The 22,826-nt window shown below is 35.0% G+C and overlaps 1 protein-coding gene across 1 annotated transcript in view; it reads left to right on the plus strand.

The window, feature by feature from the left end:
• Positions 1–21,895, plus strand: part of SUGT1 (SGT1 homolog, MIS12 kinetochore complex assembly cochaperone) — a 49,098-nt gene extending 27,203 nt beyond the window's left edge. The window contains exons 11-13 of the mRNA XM_045838944.1: positions 3,475–3,565; positions 6,778–6,959; positions 21,761–21,895. Coding sequence (XP_045694900.1) covers positions 3,475–3,565; positions 6,778–6,959; positions 21,761–21,862 — 375 coding nt within the window. The 3' untranslated portion in view covers positions 21,863–21,895. The remainder of the gene's footprint in view (positions 1–3,474; positions 3,566–6,777; positions 6,960–21,760) is intronic.
• Positions 21,896–22,826: the final 931 nt, after the last annotated feature.

Here is a 22,826-nt window from a genome sequence, read left to right on the forward strand (position 1 = left end):
AATGAAAAGAATTTTACTGTACTATCTGTAGCTGTCTTTTTAAAAAAACTTAGTCATACATTAACATTACTTGGACTAAAATGGGAGTACAAGACACTTGTTCGTGCCTTTAAATATTCTATTGTAAAGTATTTTATTGTATACATTTACTGGTGATTATTTAGCCAGTCCCATATTGTTTGGCCTGTGGAGAAGGTAATAGGTATGACTGCCATGTATTATCCTATGCAATACTCACAGTTATTGCATAGTGTAGGTATTTTTGTTACCTGTTTACAGGTATGGAAACTGTAAATGTTAAAGAACTTATTCAGATTTTTAGAGTAGTTAAAATGATGATGAAGAGATTGATGGAGCATTCAGTTATTTGCCAGAGTTCTGTCTTCTTTTTATATGTGGTCTCAATTAAATCCTGTAAGAACCCTGAGTGAAATAGACGCTATTAATTTCATTTTATAGGAGAAACAGGCTTAGCGAAATTAGTTACTTGCTCAAGGTCATATATCTAGTAAGTTTCACCTATTTGTGACTCTTATAAATATGCAACTGAGTATTGTCTTGTTTCTCAATCTCTGCTTATTTTTGAGGAAATAAGTAAAACTTCTAACAGTAAAAGACACTTTTGGCAAGTTATCGAGTCTCTTGGCTTCCTCATCTCTAAAGTATGGATGGTACTCTTTTATAGGGTTGTTCTGTTGAGTGAGATGATATGTGAAGCACTTTGTACACAGGTTATATAACAAATGCTCAGTAAATACTACTGCTGTTATTTATCCCAATTAGATTTTTATTCAGGTTATAAAAGCAATAAATGTATGTTATAGAAAATTTGGAAAAATATAAAGAAGCTGAGAAAGTAATCACCCAGTCTTACTACTGATGAAATTTTGACATATTTCATTCCAGATAACTACATTTCCCAATACTTAGGTCTGTCACTATACATTTTTCATTCATGGGAAATGTCTCTTCTGATTGATTTAAGAAGAATAGAGGCTGTGACCTAATGTACCAACATAGTGCCTGGCTCAAAGTAGGCACTCAGTAAATATTTGAATTGAGCTATAAGAACTTTGGAGAAGATGTTTGCAATTTCTCTTCGTTCATTACCATCTGTTGCATTTAAAAAAATGATTATAAAATGATTTGAGTATAAAAGTAAAGAAGCTAGATGTGTATAAAAAATGATTATAAAATGATTTGAGTATAAAAGTAAAGAAGCTAGATGTGTACGCCGGCCTCAGAAAGACTGAGATACTTTGTTATTGGACAAAGGGGTTTGATACAGCAATTATATGTACGAAGACCTGAGTAAGAAAATGTTGGGAAAATTGCATTCTGGATATTATATTGTTATTAAGGGGAACAGTTATTTTGTAACTACAGTCTTGAAACAGGTAGTTCTCAAAAGCTTGCTGGAGAAGAATAGTTTACCAGTAAACAGCTTTCTAGTGTCTGGGTAAGACCCCTTCACTGTCAAATGTGTAGCATTAAGTGGGAGCTTATGTAGCATTTATTAAGAAGGGGATGTCTGGATACCAAGAACCCGATAAGTATAATGGCTTCTCTTTAAGTCTGAAGTTCCTTTCACTGGAAAAAATTTAACACTCTGCTGTGCAAAGGAGACCTTAGAGGTGGGGGTTAGCACACATAATATTGAAAACTGACAATCCAGCACAGTAGGAATTCTTATTAGTAACCTGTGCATACTGCTCTGGGAAATTATGCATTGAAAGCCTTCCCTGTTCATATAAGAGCAACATTCAAGCAAAATGCCAAAGTTTTAAGTTAACTTTTAATTATTTTTGACTTAAATGAAAATAGAATGGCTTATTGATGGTTGTAGTAAAGATACCTGAAATTGAACTGGTGGTTTCTAGAAGTATTTGCCAGAATAAAGACTACACTTCATTGCTAAAGCATCAGAAGTGAAGTAGGTTTAAAAAGGAATTCTTAGAAAATTAGTGTATCCCTACCCCTTTTTACCTTTTCAAAAAAGCTGCTTGAAATGGTTTTATTTTGTGCAGCTATTTTAATAAATGGATTAAGTATAATTTCAAATTCAGGTCAGTGTATATCAGTTGAAACAGATTGTTACAAAGAGTTTTGACTTTAGCTTTATAAAGGCATCTTTGTTCATACTACACAGTTATTCAGGTTATAATGGCTTTCAGTAGGTGTCGGTGCCAGTGTATGCTGCTCTTCAGGTATAACAAGGAACTTTTTATAGATAGTAAGTGCTTAGCATGGGAACATGAGGTGTGAATATAGGGTGCCCTGTGGTGGAGGTTAGTTAAGGATAGTGTTTCTGTATACCCTGCTTGTTATACAAGTGTTTTGTTAAGATATTTTAAAATGCTAATTTTAAGGATTCTCTCACTAAATGCAGATTGTAGAAAGACTACCAGTAATTGCTAATTTAAAGTAAAAGATGCTTTTAGAATGCTGTTAACATTTTAACAAGTGATCTTAGTTTAGCATTCAGAAGCTGTTCAGTCTGCCTTACACCTTTTATTTCCATCTGTATTTTTCATTTCTCTAATGTAAATCCTGGACTTGAGGCAAATTAGTGTCCTCTACTCCTTGATGCACACTGTGCCCTTTCATACCTCATGACTCCAGTTTTAGGCTATTCCTTTTGTTTCTGGAGACCTACCCTGTCTGTCATAGCTGATGCTCATTCCTCTCCCAGCTCTTTACAGGTACCCTGAAACCTTACCTATTCACATCTAGGTGTGATGTCTCCTGAGCTTTTAGAACATTTATTTGCCTCTTGAATAACTTTGAAGTGTATCACATAACCTCCAAATGGTCAAGGACATGTCTTGACTATTTAAAAAATTCCCCACATCCCTTGCTCATGAGTGTTTAATAACTATTGAACAAATGATTGTGGAAATGTTGGTGTTGATTGTATTATTTTTTTATACAGTGCACTGAGTTTATTTTAAAACAGGTTAAATATATGCAAATTCAGTAATTTGTTTAGGACAAGGTTTCTTGGTGGGGCACTGTTGCCCTTTTGGGCTGCATGATTGTTCTGGTGGTTTGTCTTGTACGGTTTAGGGTGTTTAGTAGCACCGCCTAGTCTCTCCTCACTAGATGGCAGTAGCACCCCTCATCCCCACCCCAGTTGTGTGACCACCAGCAAGTGTCTCCATACAACAGTGTCTTCGTATGATGCCAAATGTCATTTGGGGGTCATTATCACTCCTGGTTGAAAACACTGCTTTAGAAGGAAAAAAGCATAAGGATTTTAAGACACTTCGTAATTATAGTTTATAATGTGTATGTGTTTGAAGGGCTTTTAAGTAAAAATAAATGTTTCAAAAGTCTTAAAATTTAATCTTGTATAATCTAAGGAAGCTCCCAAGGACACTATTAATTGTTATAAAACTTTGATGACTTAAGAAAATTGCATTTTTTGTGTCTGTTTTACATTAAATAATGGATTTTGTTTGGTGTTTCCTCCAGATTGAAATTAAAATGAAAAAACCAGAGGCTGTGAGATGGGAAAAGCTAGAGGGGCAAGGAGATGTGCCTAAGCCAAAACAGTTCATCGCAGGTTTGTTTTCTGGCCTTGATGAGCTTTAAATTCAAATTATGTTACATAGTTGAAATTGCATAGTAATGAGCATTCTTTCTGTTTTCATTATTTATGTTCCCAATACAAGATACATCCAGTATAATAGGTTGCTCTGTAATGAATACAAATGAGCATTTCTTTTGAAGGTTCTGACTTAAACTCTTAAGAGTACAAATGAATGGCAACAAAAGCCTGGAGGGGATTAGAATTGTTTACCTTATGACATCAGTTGAGGGTGGTTTGGTTTTTTGTGTTGGCCTTTCCTATTGCTGCTTTTTGGGTATTAAGTGGATTAGTGGTTTACTGATACATATCCGCCTCTTCCTTCTCCCTTCTTATTTATTCCCTTCTTTCCTGATACTGTCAACTCTTACTTCCTGGAATTTCAGGGCTCCCCTAAGTATCTGTTCATTTCACTATGTTGTTAATACAGAGGTGGAAGCAAACAGGTAATGAATGCCTAAGCAAAGCCTAGGATGAGAGTAGAAAACTAGGGTTGATATGTTTAAACCTTTAAGGGACAGACTATGTTGAAGTCAATACTAAGCATATGCAATAGGCAGGTATTTTTCTAATGGCATAATTAACCTGTAGGACACTCTTAGAATTGTAACCTAAGACTGTTTTACGGCAATGTCTTTAAACAAATGAATGGAGAGAAATATCTTTGATTAGAGTTAATGCTTTGATTTGATTATTGAAATGACGTAATACTATGTTCCACCTACTTTCAGATTTTTCACTGCTTTCTTCTATAACAAAAAACGCATTTCCTTATGGCATCTTTTAGGAACACCAAGTTAGCTAACAGATTATTCATTTTTACTGTTTTTATTTTGACTTAATTTTAGATTCTCATAGAAGTTGCAGAAAGAGTTCCCATGTACCCTTTACCTAGCTTCCCTTCATGATAATATTATAACTAAGCTATAGAATAATTGTCAAAACCAGGAAACCAACACCAACACATGATTTTTAAGAATGAAATTTTGGATTGGATAATTAAGAATGAAGTTTCATGTTGGTATTTAAGCTATTTAATTTAATTAAGGTTCTTCCTGTTTTAAATGAAAGTCATGGTAAAGATATTATGTACTTCTATTGGGGCTGACTCCCAGAGATTTTTGGGCTGAGGTTTATGTATAGCTCAAAGCATTTGTTAAAAGAAACACTTTAAATGTGAGATCTCATTTAATTCTAAGAATAGCCCAGTATAGTAGGCAGCCTAGTATTGTTCCTCCTGTATTATGAGCTCAGGAAGGTTAAACAACTTGCTTAAAATCACCTAGTATTTTTTATTGTCTAGGGCTAAACGCAGGTCTTCAGAGTCTGGGCCTGATTCTTCTGTTAATCTTTTTTTTTTTTTTTACTGTGTGTTGCTCCATTTTCTTTCTAACAGTGGAAAGTCTCTGCTGACATGAGTATTTTTGCAGTTATTTGATATCATAATGAATGAACAAATAAATTAGGTTACTCATCTTGGTAATTCATCTACTATCTGTAGGTGTTAAAATTTTTGTGGGATCAACTATAAAGGATTTTTTAGTTTTGCAAACTTTTTCTAAACTCAGTGCTTTGCATATTCATAAAGCTGCTATTCCTCCTGTCCTACTATATTTTTTGTAAGAAATTAGTACACTTATCAGATTCCTGTGTGCTGCAAGCTGCAGACTGCAGATAAGGGCACATTGCTTATTGTATCTGGGAAGTGGAGATTAGAACCTGTACTCCCATCCTTCTGGGGAGTCTGCATTAGGATTAATTAACCCATGTTTCCTAGGCCCTTAATTTTCACAGCAATTTTTTAAAAATTTCCTTTGGCTACTAGAGATAATGTACAGAGATAGAGGAAATTACTATTAGAGGAAGGGTGGGTAGGTTTTGGGAAATAATACATTTGCCCTGAATAAAACCATGTGGTTCATGTGCTTTTGGTTTGAGGTGAGGGTGGGCAGGGAGAAAGTTGGTTTATAAATGAAGAGAATGTTTGGAAAAACAGAAGGAACAATTAGTAGTTTCTCAACTATTTTGAGGAAGGAGATGTTGAACATTTAGATTAGCATTAATGTGTCTTAAAATATTGATAATGAATCTTTGAATCAGATTTTTTTGAAGTTCTATAGTAGCTGTGTTGCCCAATATAGTAACTGCTAGCCTCATGTGCCTATTGAGCATTTGAAATAAGACTAGCCTGGATTGAGATGTACTATAAGTGTAAAATACATTTAATTTTTCTTCATATTGAAATGATACTATTTTGAATATATGTTAGGTTAAATGAAATATGTTATTAAAATACATTTCACCTGATTCTAGTGAAGTGGCTACTAGAAATTTCAAAATTATGTATGTGGCTCACATTGTAGTTTGCATTATATTTCCATTGGTCAATGAATAGAATTGCTCTTATACCTACTAGGTAGCTTAGTTACTTTTAACTTGTTTGTGTGCCATGATCTTGTTTCTTTGGTCTTTGGGGCAGCCTTGACAGTGCCCTGAGTCCCTAGGCTGGTAGTCTGTCTGAGGGTGAGCAGTCTCCATTTATTTGCTATGTGTGCATGGTGTGGGCATTTATTATATTTTAGGTTATCCCATGTAATTTTGTTCAACATTCAGGAATTCCTTATTACCTCCTGTTGAAGTAATCTAATATTTTTAATGTGGGGAGAGAATATAAAGTCTTAACTTACTGCAGAATGCAACGGATAATTATTTATATTTTCAGTTTATTTCTACTCTGAAAGTTATGTAAGTACCTCAGAAAAAGTCATATTTTTAGCATTAAAATCTTGTTTATAAGAAAAATTTCTTCATGAAGCAACTTTTTAAAAACATTAATTTTAGAATTATTTGTACCGTCTTTGCAACTTTTCTGTAAATATAAAAGTTTCTGTATACTTCTCATGAGTTTCCCCTATTAACATAAGAAATCTGTTTTTAATCTAATTTTGCATAATGTACCAAAAGTTTACACTTTATTGAGTTCAAAAGAAAGTCCTCGATTTTACATTATGTTGATCAGTTTTTAGAAGTGTAAATTTAGTTGCTGATGTGTATATCAGAAAGATACTTATTTCAAACATGAAATTCAATCACCTATTATTTGCTAAGGTGTTCTATACCAAGGTCACAATTTTACATATTCTTGACATAATCAACATGTTGATTAATCATTTCTTTTTACTCCATAGATGTAAAGAACCTATATCCATCATCATCTCATTATACAAGAAATTGGGATAAATTGGTCGGAGAGATCAAAGAAGAAGAAAAGAATGAGAAGTTGGAGGGAGATGCAGCTTTAAACAAACTATTTCAGCAGATCTATTCAGATGGTTCTGATGAAGTGAAGCGTGCCATGAACAAATCATTTGTAAGAACATGAACTTTAAAAAAATACATCATGATAGTAAATTTCAGAAATTTTGAAAGGAGACCTTTTAGAATAAGCATTGTCTGAACATTTCTTCTTGCTTTAAACTTAATTATTGAAGTTGGACATTTGTGGAGGATATAAGAAACAAGGGGTTAATGCCAAATTTTTTTTATTATTGAGTTAAAACTGAAATGGCTTAAGCTATACCAAGGTTACAGTGGGTGGAACAGTTGTTTTAGTTGGATTTATCACAGTGGCTGAATGAGCTTTCATTGTTTACCTTCTGTCATGTATGGTCTCAATATCAGAGATAAAGAACACAAAGGGAAACTTCCAGAAAGGTGCTTGGCAAGTAAGGTTCACATTAATTATTCATTAGTTTGTTAACAATTTCTCTAACGATTAATAAAATTCAGGCTATTTGCCAGAACATCATAAATGCTGTCTAAATTTGGCCTCAAGTTCTGAGATCTTATGACAAGTCATCACTATAGAACTATGAAGATTATTTTGCTTGAAAATGAAATCTGATTTTTACTAGTAGGTCTGAAAATATTACTTTCTTAAGGCATTTATATTTACAGTAGAAAGTTAAAATTGACATTTGATGATTAAAATTAATATTTAGTTAATCAATGTATCGGAGGTTTAGATATTCCATATAAGTTACCATGTGGTAATTGATCACGACTGTGCTTTTCACTGTTGATTTAAAAAGACTTTGTTTTAATTTAATCTTTATTTTGAGATAGTTGTAGATTCACATGCAGTTGTAAGAAATGAGGGAGATTCCTTGATTCCTTTATAATTTGCCCCTATGGAAGCATTTTACAAAACTGTAGTACAGTATTACAACCATGATACTGACACAAGATGCAGAACATTGCTTTTGCCACAGAATCCCTCCTTGTCATTTTACAGCTGCACCCATGTCCTTCTCACTCTTATCCTTCCTTAACCCTTGGCAACCACTAATCTGGCAAATCATTGTCAGGTGTGTAGTTTGCAAATATTTTCACAGGCTGTATAGCATGTCTTATTATTTCTTTAATGTACTTTTGCAGATCCAGAGTATTCAATTTTGATGAAGATTAATTTATCAGTTTTCTATGGATTGTGCTTTAAGTGTCAAGTCTAAAACTCTTCTAGTCCTGGATCTCAAAGATTTTTCTAACTTTTTTTTTTTCTTTTAATAAAAGCTTTGTATTTTTACTTACTACATTTAAGTCCATGATCCATTTTATTTTTCCGTAAAGTGTGAGACATACGTTGAGGGGTTTTGTTTGTGTTAGCTTATGTATGTTCCGTTGCTGCATTTGTTGAAAAGATTGTCCTTATTTTAAAAATTTAATCTCTATTGTATTTTTTTTCCATTACCATTTAGTCCCCTTATACATCCCTTTCTCCAGCAGTCGCCACACTGTTAGCCACATCTCTGAGGCCTTTTTTCTCAATTCCTCTATCCCCTGACCTCTACACCTTCACCTCACCTCAGCTGTCATCTTGCTCTCCATCTATGAGTGTATTCCCATTTCTCTTTATTCAGTTTGTTCATTAGATTCCGCATATGAGTGAAATCATATAGTATTTGTCTTTCTCAGACTGGCTTATTTCACTTAGCATAACGTTCTCTAGGTGCATCATACTGTCTTCGCAACGGGTAAAATTTTCTTTTTTACAGCTGGGTAGTATTCCATTGTGTAAATGTCTCATGCTTGTTTTATCCACTCATCTGCTGATGGCCACTTGGACTGCTTCCTTATCTCACTGATTGTAAATAACACTGCAGTGAACATAAGGGTGCTTATGTTCTTTTGGATTAGTGTTTGGGTTTCTTTGGATATCTTCCCAGAAGTGGAATTGCTGGGTCCTAGGCAGTTCCGTTTTTAATTTTTTCAGGAAAGTGCATATAGTTTTCCATAGTGGCTGCACCAATCTGCATTCCCACCAGCAGTGTAAAAGGGTTCCCCTTTCTCTACATCCTCACCAACACTTGTTTGTTGATTTATTGATGATAGCCATTCTGACAGATTTGAGATATATCTCATTGTGGTTTTAATTTGCATTTCTCTGATGATGAGTGATGTTGACCATCTTTTCATGTGTCTATTGTCCATCAGTATGTCCTTGGAGAAGTGTCTATGCATGCCCTTTGTCCATTTTTTAAGTGGGTTGTTTGTTTTCTTGGTGGTGATATTGTAACTTCTTTATAAATGTTGGATATTAACCTCTTATTGGATGTATCAGCAAAAATTTTCTCCCATTCTGTAGGTTGTCTTTTTATTTTGTTGATGATTTCCTTTTCTTTGCAAAAACACTTTAGTTTGATGTAGTCCCGTTTATTTTTTTTATTTCTCTTGACTAGGGCTATATATCTGATAAAAATTGCTAAGAGCAATGTCCAAGATTTTGCTATGTTTTCTTCTAAGATTTTTATGGTTTCAGGCCTAACGCCTAAGTCTTTGATCCATTTTGAATTTATTCTTGTGTGTGGTGTAAGAAGGTCTAGTTTCATTCTTTTGCACATCTGTCCAGTGTTCCTAATGCTATTGAAGAAACTATCTTTAGCCCATTGCATGTGCTTGCTTCCTCTGTGGAATATTAATTGACCATAAAGTTGTGGGTTTATTTCTGGGCTCTCTATTCTGATCCATTGACCTATGTGTCTGTTTTTATGCCAGTACCATGCTGGGGTTTTTTGTTTTTTGTTTTTTGTTTTTTTCAAGATTTAATTTATTTATTTTTAGAGAGAGGGGAAAAGAGGGAAAAAGAAAGGGAGAGAAATATCAATGTGTGGCTGCCTCTCACAAGCCCCGTAATGGGGACCTGGCCCACAACCCAGGTGTGTGCCGTGACTGGGACTCTAACTGGCAACCTTTTGGTTTGCAGGCCAGCACTCAATCTCAGCACTGAGCAACACCACCCAGGGCCAGTACCATGCTGTTTTGATTACTGTGGCCTTATAGTTTGATATTAGGCAGTGTGATTCTTCCAGCTTTGTTTTTCTCTCTCAGGATCGCTGTTGCTATGGAGGACCTTTTGTGGTTCCATAAAAGTTTTTGAAATACTTGCTTTAGTTCTACGAAATATGTCATTGAAATCTTTATAGGAATTGCGTTTAATCTATAGATTGCTTTGGGTAGTATGGACATTTTAATGATGTTAATTCTTTCTATCCATGAACGTGGTATGTGCTTCCACTTGTATCTTCAACTTCTTTCTTCAGTGTCTTGTAATTTTCCGAGTACAGGTCTTACATCCTTGGTTAGGTTTTTTCCTAGGTATTTTATTCTTTTTGTAGCAATTGTGAATGGGATTGTTTTCTTAATTTCCCTTTGTGTTAATTCATTATTGGCATATAAAAATGCAGCTGATATCTGGATATTAATTTTGTATCCTGCTACTTTGCTGAATTGCTTTATCAGTTTTAATAGTTTCTTGGGATCTTTGGGTTTCTCTATGTACAGTATCATGTCATCTACAAGTAAAGACAGTTTTACTTCTTCCATTCCAACTTGAATGCATTTTATTTTTTCTTGTCTGATTGCTGTGGCTAGGACTTCCAGTATTATGTTGAACAAGAGAAGTGAAAGCAGACATTCCTGTCTTGTTTCTGATCTTAAGGGACAGTTTTTGCCCATTGAGGATGATGCTGACAGTGGGTTTGTCATATGTGGCCTTTATTGTGTTTAGGTATGTTCCCTCTAATCCCACTTTGCTGAGAGTTTTTATCATAAATGGGTGTTGGATTTTATCAAATGCTTTTTCTGCATCTATTGGTTTGATCATGTGATTTTATCCTTCATTTTGCTTATGTGATGAATTGCATTTATTGATTAGCGAATATTGTTCCAACCTTGCATTCCCAGAATAAATCCCACTTGATTGTGGTGTATGATCTTTTTGATACATTACTGTATTTGGTTTGCTAATATGTTGAGGATTTTAGCATCTATGTTCATCAGGGATATTGCCCTATAACTTCCTTTTTTTGTCATGTTTTCATCTGATTTTAGAATTAGGATTATGCTGGACTTGTAAAATGAGTTTAGCCTTCCCTCCCCTTGAATTTTATGAAGTATCTTGAGAAGGAGAGGTATTAGTTCTCAGAATGTTTGGTAAAATTCACCTGTGAAGGCATCTGATCCAGGGCTTTTGTTTTTTGGGAGTTTTTTGATTGTTGCTTCCACTTTATTAGGTATAATCTATTTAATAGAATCTTTGATTCTTCCTGAGTTCATTTTGGAAAATTGTATGTTTCTAGGAATTTATCCATTTCGTCCAGTTATGTAGTTTGTTAGCATGTGGTTGTTCCTAATATTTTCTTATAATCATTTGTATTTCTTTGGTGTCAGTTTTTATTTCTCCTTTTCTATTTCTGATTTTATTTATTTGGTTTCTTTCTCTTTTTTTTCTTGATGAGTCTGGTTAAAGGTTTGTCAATCTTGTTTATGTTTTCAAAGAACCAGCTCTTGGATTCATTGATCTTTTGTGTCTTTTTTTTTTTAGACTCTATTTCATTTATTTCCACTCTGATCTTTATTATTTCCTTCCTTCTACTCACTTTGGGCTTTATTTGTTTTTCAGGTTCTTTTAAGTATAAAGTTAGATAATTTATTTGAGCTTTTTCTTGTTTTTTGAGATAGCCCTGACTGAGATGCTATGAATTTTCCTCTTAGGATTGCTTTCCCAGTGTCCCACAGGTTTTGGATTATGTGTTCTTATTTTCATTTGTTTCAGAGTATCTTTTGATTTCTTCTTTGATCTCATTGTTGACCCATTTATTATTTAATAACATGTTTTTTAGCTTCCATGTCTTGACTTGTTTTTCATTACCTTTCTTTTCATTGAATAACTTTTTACCTTTCTCAAAGGTCAGTTGAGCACTTTTGTATGAGTCTGTTTCTGGGTACCCTATTTCATTGGTCTACAGTTCTATCGCCTAACAAGGGGACACCACAGTCTTGATTACTGAAGTTATATAAATGTTGAAATTGGGCAGATTCATTCCTCCTATTTATTTTCAAAAATTTTTATCCTAGTTCCTTTGCCTTTGCATATACATTTTAGGGTATTTTGTCTATATATAACAAAATCATGTTGGGAATTGCATTCAGCTATATAAATTTGGAGAGATTGACATCTTTACTGTATTGATTTTTCTAACCTGTTTGTTTAGGTCTTTGAATCCTTAAATCAGCATTGTGCAATTTTTAGCATGTAAATTCTGTGCATGTTTTGCTAGATATACCTAAGTATTTAATTCTTTTTCTGAGTGATTATGAATGATTTATATGTTTAATATTGGTTTGCTGTTAATACCTAGAAATACAGTTGGTGTTTTTAAATGTTTATCTTATATTCTGTGAGTTTTTGAACTTACCTGGTGTTAGGAGATTTTCTGGTAGATTCTTTGTGATTCAAAAATAAATTCCTTCTATTTTCTACATCATACATTCAAATATGGACAGTCTTCTTTTTTTTTCTTTCTGATATGTGTGCCTTTTATCTTATTGCTGTATTGAACTGGTGGAACTTCTAGCACTGTATTGAATAAGAGAGGTGAGAGTGGACATCCCCATCTTAAGGGAAAATCAGTCTTTCACCATTAAGTATGTTAGTTATAGGTATTTTGTAGATGCTCAGTCGAGTTAAAGTTCTGCTCTCTTCCTATTTTTTTACTGAGATTTTTATCATGAGTGTCTGTTGACTTAATGGAATGCTTTGTCTGCATTGATCAATATAATTTATGTGATTTTTCTTCATTAGCTTGTTTTACAGTGGTGACTTATAATAAATATGATTGATTTCTACTGTTGAACCAACCTTGCATCCCTGGAATAAACCTCACTTTTATATAGGTAAAAAGTTGCCTATATTCATGAGGCATATTTGTCAATAGTATTTTTTTTTTTTTTTAGTACTCTGTCTGGTTTTTGTGTCAGGGTAATACTAAGTTTATAAAAGAAATTGGGAAGTGCTTCATATTCTATTTTTTGGAAGACTTTGTGTAGAATTGGAGGTATTTTTCCTTTAAACATTCTTTAAATTGGTGAAACCATCTGGACTTGTTCATTTCTTGGGGGGGAGTTTTAAGTTATGATTTTAATTATCCTAAGAGCATATTGAACCATTTGTTTCATATTGAGTAACTAGTGGTAGTTTGTGTTTTGAGGACTTGGTCTATGTTGTGCAAGTTGTTAGTGTTGGGAGTATTCCCTTGTTATCATTTTGATGTCTGCAGGGTCTCTGATGATACCCCTTTTCATTCCTATAATGGTGATTTGTGTATTTTCTCTCTTTATTTTCCTTTGTCAGTCTTGCTAGAGGCTTGCCAACTTTATTGATTTTTTATCAAAGAATCAACTCTTTGTTTATGCTTAGACACTTGTTTTCCCTATATATTTTTAAATTTTATTCATTTTGTTTTTATTTTCTTCTGCTTGATTTGGATTTATTTTGCAGTTTTCTTCTTGGATTCTGCAGATGTGAGCTTAGATTGTTGATTTGACCCTTTTTCTCTTTTGTGTAGGTTTATGCTATAAATTTCCCTCTCTGAGGGTATTAACTGTTCCTCACAAGTTTTGATGTTTTAATTTTTATTCAGTTCAGTATATATTTTTATTTCATTTGAGACTTTGTTGTCTTATCAATTGTTTAGATCAGGGATCCCCAGCCTTAGGGCTGAGGACAGGTACTAGTCCAGGTTTGTTAGGAATTGGGCTTCACATCAGGTGGTGAGCTTGAATGTAATATACTTGAATCATCCTGAAACCACCCCCCCCACCATCTCCTGTTCATGGAAAAATTGTCTTCCATGAAATCAGTCCCTGGTGTCAAAAAGGTTGGAGACTGCTGATATGTTGTGTATTTTCTAAGTGGAAATATTCCTGCTGTCTTTCCATTACCGATTTCTAATTATATTCCATTTTCACTTGAGAATATGTACCATATGATTTACTTTCTTTTAAATTTGTTGACACTTTGTTTTATTGCCTAGATTTGATCTGTCTTAATTAAACTTTTACCTGAGAAGAATGTATTCTGCTGTTGTTCAGTGGAGTGTTCTGCAAATACCAGTGAGATCCTTTTGGTTGATATTTATTGAATTCCTCTATATCATTGCTGATTTTCTGTCTTCTATCAATTATTGAGAGAGGGTCTCCAACTATAATTGTGGGTTTGTCTGTTTTTCCTTTAAGTTCTGTCAATTTTTGCTTTTATGTTTTTCTAGCTATGTTTGATAGCCATTTAGGATTACTTTGTCTTCACGGTGGGTTAGCCTTTTACATAATTACATAATGTCATTCTCTGGTAATTTTCTCTGTCATTTTCTTTCATATTAATGTAGCCTATTTTTTCTGTTTTGATTAGTTTTTGCACAGTATATCTTGTTTCATCCTTTTACTTTCAACCAGCTTATGTCATACTTAACATGAGTTTCTTTAGATAGGATATAGTTGGGGCAGCGATTATCAATACTTCAACCTACCATTGCAGCATGAGGCATTTAATGTTATTTAGAAGTCAGGTAACCATTCTTACTTGATTATTAAAGGTACTTCCACACCTTGGCATCACCTCACACATTGCCCATTACAGTGTCACAAAAGAAAAAACAGCCCTCAAAAAGAAAAATTATGGATGAAGGAAGATTGTTGAATGAAAAGTAGACAGATGACTAGTTTTTTGTTGAGGCAGAAAGTAAGGCACTGTGCTTAATTTGTAGGGAATTTTTGCAAGTTTTCAAAGACCATGACTTGAAATGCATTATATGTAAAAACATACTGCCAAATTCAATATGGTATGAAGGATTGTGTCATAAGGACAAAAAGCAGAACTGTAAAAAAGTCTGTCTTCTCAACAAAAATTTTTTCAAAAAGTTACAACTCAGGTACATTCCATTGTAAAAGCTACTTGTGTGGCAGCATATTTAATAGCAAAAAAATCAAAACCATTTACTGATGTTGAGTTTATTAAGCAATGTCTAGAAAGTGTGGCAGATATAATTTGCCCTGAAAAAAGGGGGATAATTCTCAAATCAATTTGTCTCACCAGACTATGGCCAGGTGAGTCGAAGAAATTGGAAAATCAATTGAAAGTTTGTAGAGTAAAGCTGCTAATTTTAAATTTTATTCTTTGGCGATGGATGATAGCACTGATGCTACAGATGTGGCTCAACTTGTCTTTTTAAAAAAATATATTTTATTGATTATTCTGTTACAGTTGTCCCATTTTTTTCCTCCCTTTTATTCCCCCCGGGCCCTGTACCATTCCCACCATCATTCCCCCACCTTAGTTTATGTCATGTCCATGGGCTGTACATATAAGTTCTTGGCTTCTCCATTGCCCATGCTATCCTTAACCACATCATGTCTATTTTGTACCTACCATTTATGCTTCTTGTTCTGTCTCCTTTTCCCCCCATTCTCCTCATCTCCTTCCCCATTGATAACCCTCCACATGATCTGCATTTCTGTGGTTCTATTCCTGTTCTAGTTGTTTGCTTAGTTTTTCTTTTTGTTTTTTAGGATCAGTTGTTGATAGTTGTGAGTTTGTTGTAATTTTACTGTTCATAATTTTGATCTTCTTAGATAAGTCCCTTGAACATTTTATATAATAAGGGCTTGGTAATGATGAACTCCTTTATCTTGACCTTATCTGGGAAGCACTTTACCTGCCCTTCCATTCTAAATGAAAGCTTTGCTGGATAGAGTAATCTTGGGTGTAGGTCCTTGCCTTTCATGACTTCAAATACTTCTTTTCAGCTCCTTCTTACCTGCAAGGTTCCTTTTGAGAAATCGGCTGACAGTCTTATGGGAGCTCCTCTGTAGGTAACTATCTCCTTTTCTCTTGCTGCTTTTAAGATTCTTTCCTATCTTTCATCTTGGGTATCTTTAATTATGATGTGCACTTTCTTGGGTCCAACTTCTTTGGGACTCTCTGAGCTTCCTGGGCGTCCTGGAAGTTTCTTTCCTTTGCCAGATTGAGGAAGTTCTCCCTCATTATGTTTTCAGATAGGTTGTCCATTTCTTGCTCTTCCTCTTCCCCTTCTCACACCCATGATTTGGATGTTGGAACGTTTAAGGTTATCCCAGAGGTTCCTAAGCCTCCTCTCATTTTTTTGAATTCTTGTTTTTTCATTTTGTTCTGGTTAAATGTTTCTTTCTTCCTTCTCCAAATTGTTGATTTGAGTCCTGTTTTCCTTCACTTTTGGTTCCCTTTATTTCATTTTCATAGCTTTCTCATTTTCCTCTATTTTGGGACCATAGTCCACCATTTCTGTGAACATCCTGCTTACCAGTGTTTGAACTCTGCATCTGATAGGGTGGCTATCTCTTCATCTCTTAGCTCTATTTTTTTCTGGAGCTTTGATCTGTTCTTCATTTGGGTTATATATACATACTGTTTTGTCTTGGGGCACCTGTTACGTAGTGTAGGAAGGAGGAGCCTTAGGTATTCCCCAAGGTGGGGCAACTCACACCTGAGGGGTTTGAGACGGAAAAATGCTGCTCGCCTAGTTCTCTGTCAGCTTTCTGTCACTTCTGCTGCTGCCCACAAGCAAATGGGCCCTTCTGGTGTTCATTCCCAGGTGGGCAGTTTTGTGTACATTCTAGGACCCCGTGTGTCCTCGAATGAACTGTCTTCTGAGGCTGGGAGTTTCTCCTGTCACGGCAACCCCCACAGATTTTTTTCAGTCAGAAGTTTTGAGGCTTTACTTTCCTGCACTGGAACCCTGGGTACCATGGTCTGTCTCATTCCCCAGTTCCTTCCAGTTTGTGTGCACAAATGTGGGATCACGCAGTCTGCCAGCCACCACCTTGCCATGAGTCCTCTCAGCCCCTCCTACAGGTCTGGATAAATGTTTCTTCTTTAACTAACTCCTTGGTTGTTGGACTATACAGCTGAATTTTCTGGCGGTTCTGGCTATTTTTTAGTTTTTAAATTTGTTGTTGTCTTTTCGATTGTATGAGAAGACAAAGTGTATCTATATATGTCTCCATCTTGGCTGGAGGTCTTCAGCTTGTTTTTATTGGAGGTACTGATGTCAAATATAATGTCACTGAAGAAATGTCTTCTTTAGTGCCATTAAAAGACACAACTAGATCAAGAGATTCATATGAAGCAGCAAAAGAAATGTTAAAGTGATTTTTTTGTCTCTTGTCCACATACCTGGTATAGTTACTGATGGTGCCCCAGTGATGGTAGGTAAAAGAGAGGGACTTGTAAAATTAATAGGAGACAATGCAATTGTAGCCCAAAAATCATGTTTAATGAAGTATCATTGCATAGTACATCAAGAAAATTTAAGCATAAAAGCATTCAGAATGGATAACGTCGTGCAAATCATCATCAAGACTGTGAATTTCAAAGAGCCAAGGGATTGAATCATTGCCTATTCCAGAAATTCCTTAAAAGTATGCATGTTGACTATGGCAACATCATTTACTTTTCAGAAGGAAGGTGGTTATGTTGAGGCCAAATGTTGCAGAGGTTTTATGATTATCAAGTTGTTTATGGTATCAAAAAACAGATTTGTTCCGGAACTTGACAATGGAAACTAGGTCACAGATTTAGCATTTTTAATGGATTTCACTGCTCATGTAAATGAGTTAAACATGCATCTTCAAAGTTAAAACCAACTTAACCCAATACCATGTTTCAAACCATAACTGTGTTCAAAATGAAACTGAAATTATGGCAAGTTCAAATTAAAGCAAACAATTTTATGCATTTCAACACATGGGCTAAACACAGTCCTGTGAACAGCAAAAAATACGCAGCCTTGCTTTTCCATTTGATACAAAAATTTGAAAACAGATTTCAAGATTTCCAGGAAAATAACATTTTGCTTTATTCGCAACTCCATTTTCAGTGGACATAAATATGTTACCTGCCAGTTTTCAAATGGAATGCATAGACCTGCAATCTGAGATTCAGATTAAAGACACATTTGGTCATGCCTGTTTATTGGATTTGTATATTATAGGTCCTGTCTTCCAAGAGACAAATATCCCTTACTTTACAATCATACCTTATTCATATCATCACTATTAGCAGCACCTACATTTGTGAGCAACTGTTTTCAAGAATGAAACACATTAAGGGTAAAATTGGAACCAAAATATGTGATGAGCACCTTGAGAACTCACTGAGAATTGAAACTACTTCCGTCCAACCAGATATTGATGCACTAATGTCTCAAAGACATTGTCAGATGTCCCGCACTAGTTTTATGTTGCCCTCTTTTACTTTTATGATAAAAAATATTAAGAAGAAAAAAGTGACATTTTATTACTTAGATAAGTACATTTTCTCTATTAGTGGTCACAAACTTGTGGCCTGTTCGACAATTTTAAAAGGTTATTGAAAAGACCGCTTGCATAATTTGGGTTATTATGTGAGGACTTTTTTGCTTATCTGTGATGACATATCACGAAAATTATGCATGGACCTTTTTTCGTTCAGAAGGTTTTGTTAGTGTTTGTGTATTTATTTTTTTAAGGGTTTTCTTTATTTTAGAGAGAAGGGAAGGAGAAACGGGGGGAGAAACATCAATGTGTGGTAGCCTCTCATGTGCCCCTACTGGGAACCTGGCCCACAACCCAGGCATGTGCCCTCACTGGGAATTGAATCGTGAACACTTTGGTTCCAAGGCCAAGGCTCAATCCACTGAGCTACACCAGCCAGGAGTGTTTGTGTATTAATGTGTGGCCCAGGACAACTCTTCTTCTTCCAATGTGGCCCAGAGATGCCAAAAGATTGGATAACCCTGCTTTAGGTATTCTTTTAGGGTAGATCTGCTTGTGACAAGTTCCATGCCTTGGCAAGGATTTCTTTGAGTTTATATTGTTTGGGGATTGCTGAGTTTCTTGAATCTCTAGGTTTAATGTCACTTCTCAAATTTGGGAAAATTTCAGCCATTATTTTATTGAGTGCTTTTTCAGACCTGCTGCCTTTGTCCTGTCCTTCCTGGAACTTGATGACACAAATGTTAGATATTTTGTTAGATCCCACACATCCCTAGGACTCTCTTCCTTTTATCTCTATTTTCTGTTTTTGAGATTTGGTGATTTATATTCTTCTGTTTTTCAGTTCACTGATTGTTTTTCTGTCCCCTTATTCTGCTCTTAAGCCCATCCTCTAACCTTTTTATTTCAGTCTAATTTTTTAATTCCAAAACTTTGCATTTAGTTCTTTATGTCTTCTGTTTCTTTGTTGAGGCTTTTTAATTTTTCATTTATTTCAAACAAGTGTATAACTTCTTGTTAAAGCATTTTTGCCATGACTATTTTAAAATCTTTTCCAGATAATATTAACAGCATCTATTGTTTTTCTATTTTTTTTTAGATTTTATTTATTTATTTTTAGAGAGGGAAGGGAGGGAGAAAGAGAGAGAGAGAGAGAGAAACATCAATGTGCGGTTGCTGGGGGCCGTGGCCTGCATGCAACCCAGGCATGTGCCCTGACTGGGAATGAAACCTGCGATGCTTTGGTTTGCAGCCCGTGCTGATTCCACTGAGCTACGCCAGCCAGGGCTTTCCTTTTTTTTTTTTTTTTTTTAATATAATTTGAAATCTGTACTTTGCCTAGTATTTTTCAGCAGTGTCTAGTGGTTTTTAGTTGAAGCTTCGACGTTTTCACGTTAAGCAGTGGGACTCTGGATCTTATTTAAAAACCTCTGTCTTAGATTTCTCTCACAACCAGTCTGGCAGAGGAAGTGAAGGCACTGCCTTACTACTGCTGTTTGGCGTCCTCAAACTCCTTAAACATTTGGTACCTCCTTGTCACTGCTGGGAATAGGAGTTCTGGCTCCCCACGTGTTTCCATTGACTGTGGCAGCAGGGGAGGTGGCTACATTACAGTCTAGCACGGGTGGAAGTCTAGGCTCCCCACTCAGCTTTTGCTGACTTGGGTGGGGCCGTAGTTTTTTCTTTGGTGTTTAGTTGGAGTAGAACAATTATTGTGTAGAAGTTTTCTGACTACTTAGGCTGTCTTTATGTTTTTCTACATCCTTTGGCTACAGAGGTCAGACTTCTTTGGAGCTTTTTCTTCTTTTTTTTTTTCCTGCATCCTTTGGCTTTTCCAGCCTCTTTAGCTCCAACTCTAGGATATACGAGACAGAAAGAAAACCCAGGGAACTCACCATTTGTTGTTTCTTGGTCCATCATCTTCTTTTCACCTTTTAAATTCTTACGTTCATTACACACACACACACACACAATATCCAAGGTTTTTACTTGTACTTAATGGGAAGAATAAGAAAAAGATTATTCGCTCCATGTCTCCAGAAAAAGTCAACCAATCTCAGTATTGACTTTCAAGAGCGTGCTAGAGAAAGTAGCAGTGTGTGAAATCTCAAAGATAGATTGTAGGATCTATACCCATTTTCATATAGAAACTTTGCTAATTGTAATTGAACCGTGTACACCCATAAAATAAGCCGTCTGTTTGGCAACATTGACCTGAAACAAAGTTGCTTCTCTCCTTGTGGAAATCCAAAAGAAACAAAATAGGCTCTGTCATGTATGATCTTCTAGCCTAATTGGGACAAAAAGATCATCATGTACAAAATAATCCGGGAAACGCTAAATTGCAAACAATCTGTAGAGAAGGGAAAAAAATTTCACTAGTGAATACGATCAGATTATAAACAGTATACTTCCTTCAGTCCTCTTAAGAGTAGTTTATTATATAGACTTACCTGGTTTTATTCAGTATTTTACTTGAGGCCTACCAGGTGCCAGGCCATTGTGTTTATGTCTAGGATATAAGTATTAGTAAAATATGCTCCTGGTTTTTAAACGTTTTAGTTGGAGCCAATGGTGGGAAGCAGATATAAGCAGGCAAGAAGGCTGACCCTTAAAGTTGCAACAGTGCATTGTGATACTTGTTATATTTATGGTGATTATGCTCATACAGAAGACAAATTTCTGTCAGAGTAGAATCCTGATAACAGTCAAAGAAGGCAAGAGAGGTATGGGGACATCTTGTGTTTGGCGCATAACTAAAGACATAAAAATAACTAGGGTGGAAAAGAGCATCCCATTCAAAGGACCCCATGTAAGGGAGCTTGGCAGGGAGAGTGGGGCATGGATTATAGTGAGGTTTCAGTGTAATGGTAGGATATGTAACTTTATACACTTGCCAATAACACAGCTGATTATTTAAAAATGTTTAGATTCACACTGTTTTTTGCTGTGATCCAAGTAATGAATTTTTATTACATTAGGATAACAAATGTCCAGAAAGATTTTTTGTTATTTATGAATACACAAGCATTGGTGGGTGGGATATTTAGTAAATACTGCATAGATAACCAGTTTTTTACTGAAACACTTTGTATACCTGTGTGTGTGCACCTTGATTTAAAAAAGTTTTTAGCATAAATTTGCATATATTTGAAGTTATGTCCAACCAATGTAGAAAGAGTTAACTGCCTGGTTTTTATTGTCCTTGATAAAAAGATTACATCATTATTTTCTTTGGAAGCCAATTTTATTCTCATCTAAAGGTGGTTTTTCCACATGAACCTCTGTGCTGATCAGAGGGAGATGTGGTGCTGCATATGTGAACATGCTGCTCCTGCCTGCCTGCCTGCTCTAGAGTTCCCTTTTCAGATTTTACAGAACATGGTAACTTCTCTGGAAAGCTTAAGGTTAAATCAGAATATTGTCTTGTGTTTTTATTGAGCCAAACATTGCTTGTATTTGTGAATCTGTTTAGAAGAGTTTTATAAAAAATGTTATTTTGATTATGTGGTCCAAGAATTAATCTATTTTTATTTCTTATTGCAGATGGAGTCTGGTGGTACAGTTCTGAGTACTAACTGGTCTGATGTAGGTAAAAGGAAAGTTGAAATCAATCCTCCTGATGATATGGAATGGAAAAAGTACTAAATAAATTAATTTACTATCACTGTATTGCATATATTCACCTAATGCCCATTGTGTATTAATATTGCATTCTTGAATTTTGAACACTGAGTATCTTTTTTAAAGATTATACCTCTTTACCTCCTTGTGCTTTAGAAATTATTTTCCTTCAAGTGTTCTAAGATTCTAATGAAGAATGAAGATCATATTTTGTCACTCTCTTTAAGGATTTCAGATACGCCGAAAAGGAGTGAAGTATCATTTGCTACTAGAAGGATTAGTTCTACACAGTTGTGTGAGTGGAGGAATAGTTAATGGGGTATCTCGGTTTATTGCCTTATTTTTGATGCAGTATTCTGTTAATAATTTATCACACTTGACAACTTTAGGTGAGCATAGATTTTTCAACTTCAGTGTTACCGTGTTTGCTTTTGAAAACTGCTTTTGAAATAAGTTGTAAATACAATTTTTTTCTATGAAGTTTGGTTTATTTACCTTTTTCTTAAGTTTTTAATGAGAACTTTGAACAATTATTTATCACAGGGAATTCCCATTTGGTTCTTTTTATGGGAAGTATTTATAAGTGCACTGATATTTGGATTCCTGCCTTCCAAATTCCTTTATAAAACACAGACACCTGTGTTTAATATGCTGCAAATTTAACTGTACTGAAGGCTAACCTGGGAAGAGGAAAGCAAAGAGTGATTTAGGAAAGCCCATCTTCACTTCGTGCTCCTTTTTTGCTGTAGAATTCCTGAAATTACAGCACTGATGGTTTGGTTTGGTTTTTTCAGGGTTGTTTATTTCTTTTTTGTATTTTTTCTATTTATTAGAAGATCTCACATCCCCATGATTACTTTGGTTTCATTGGTTTAGGGTAGCTGCTGAGAAGGTAAATTAATATGTATATGTTTAGTATCTATTTAGTAACATTTCGTGGTAAGGCATTACTCTGCCATGATAGCTGAGGAGAGAATGAGTGGGAGGC

Source organism: Phyllostomus hastatus, unplaced genomic scaffold (genome assembly GCF_019186645.2).
Source record: "Phyllostomus hastatus isolate PE091 unplaced genomic scaffold, TTU_PhHast_1.1 phas_contig_29, whole genome shotgun sequence".
NCBI classification, from domain to species: Eukaryota; Metazoa; Chordata; class Mammalia; order Chiroptera; family Phyllostomidae; genus Phyllostomus; species Phyllostomus hastatus.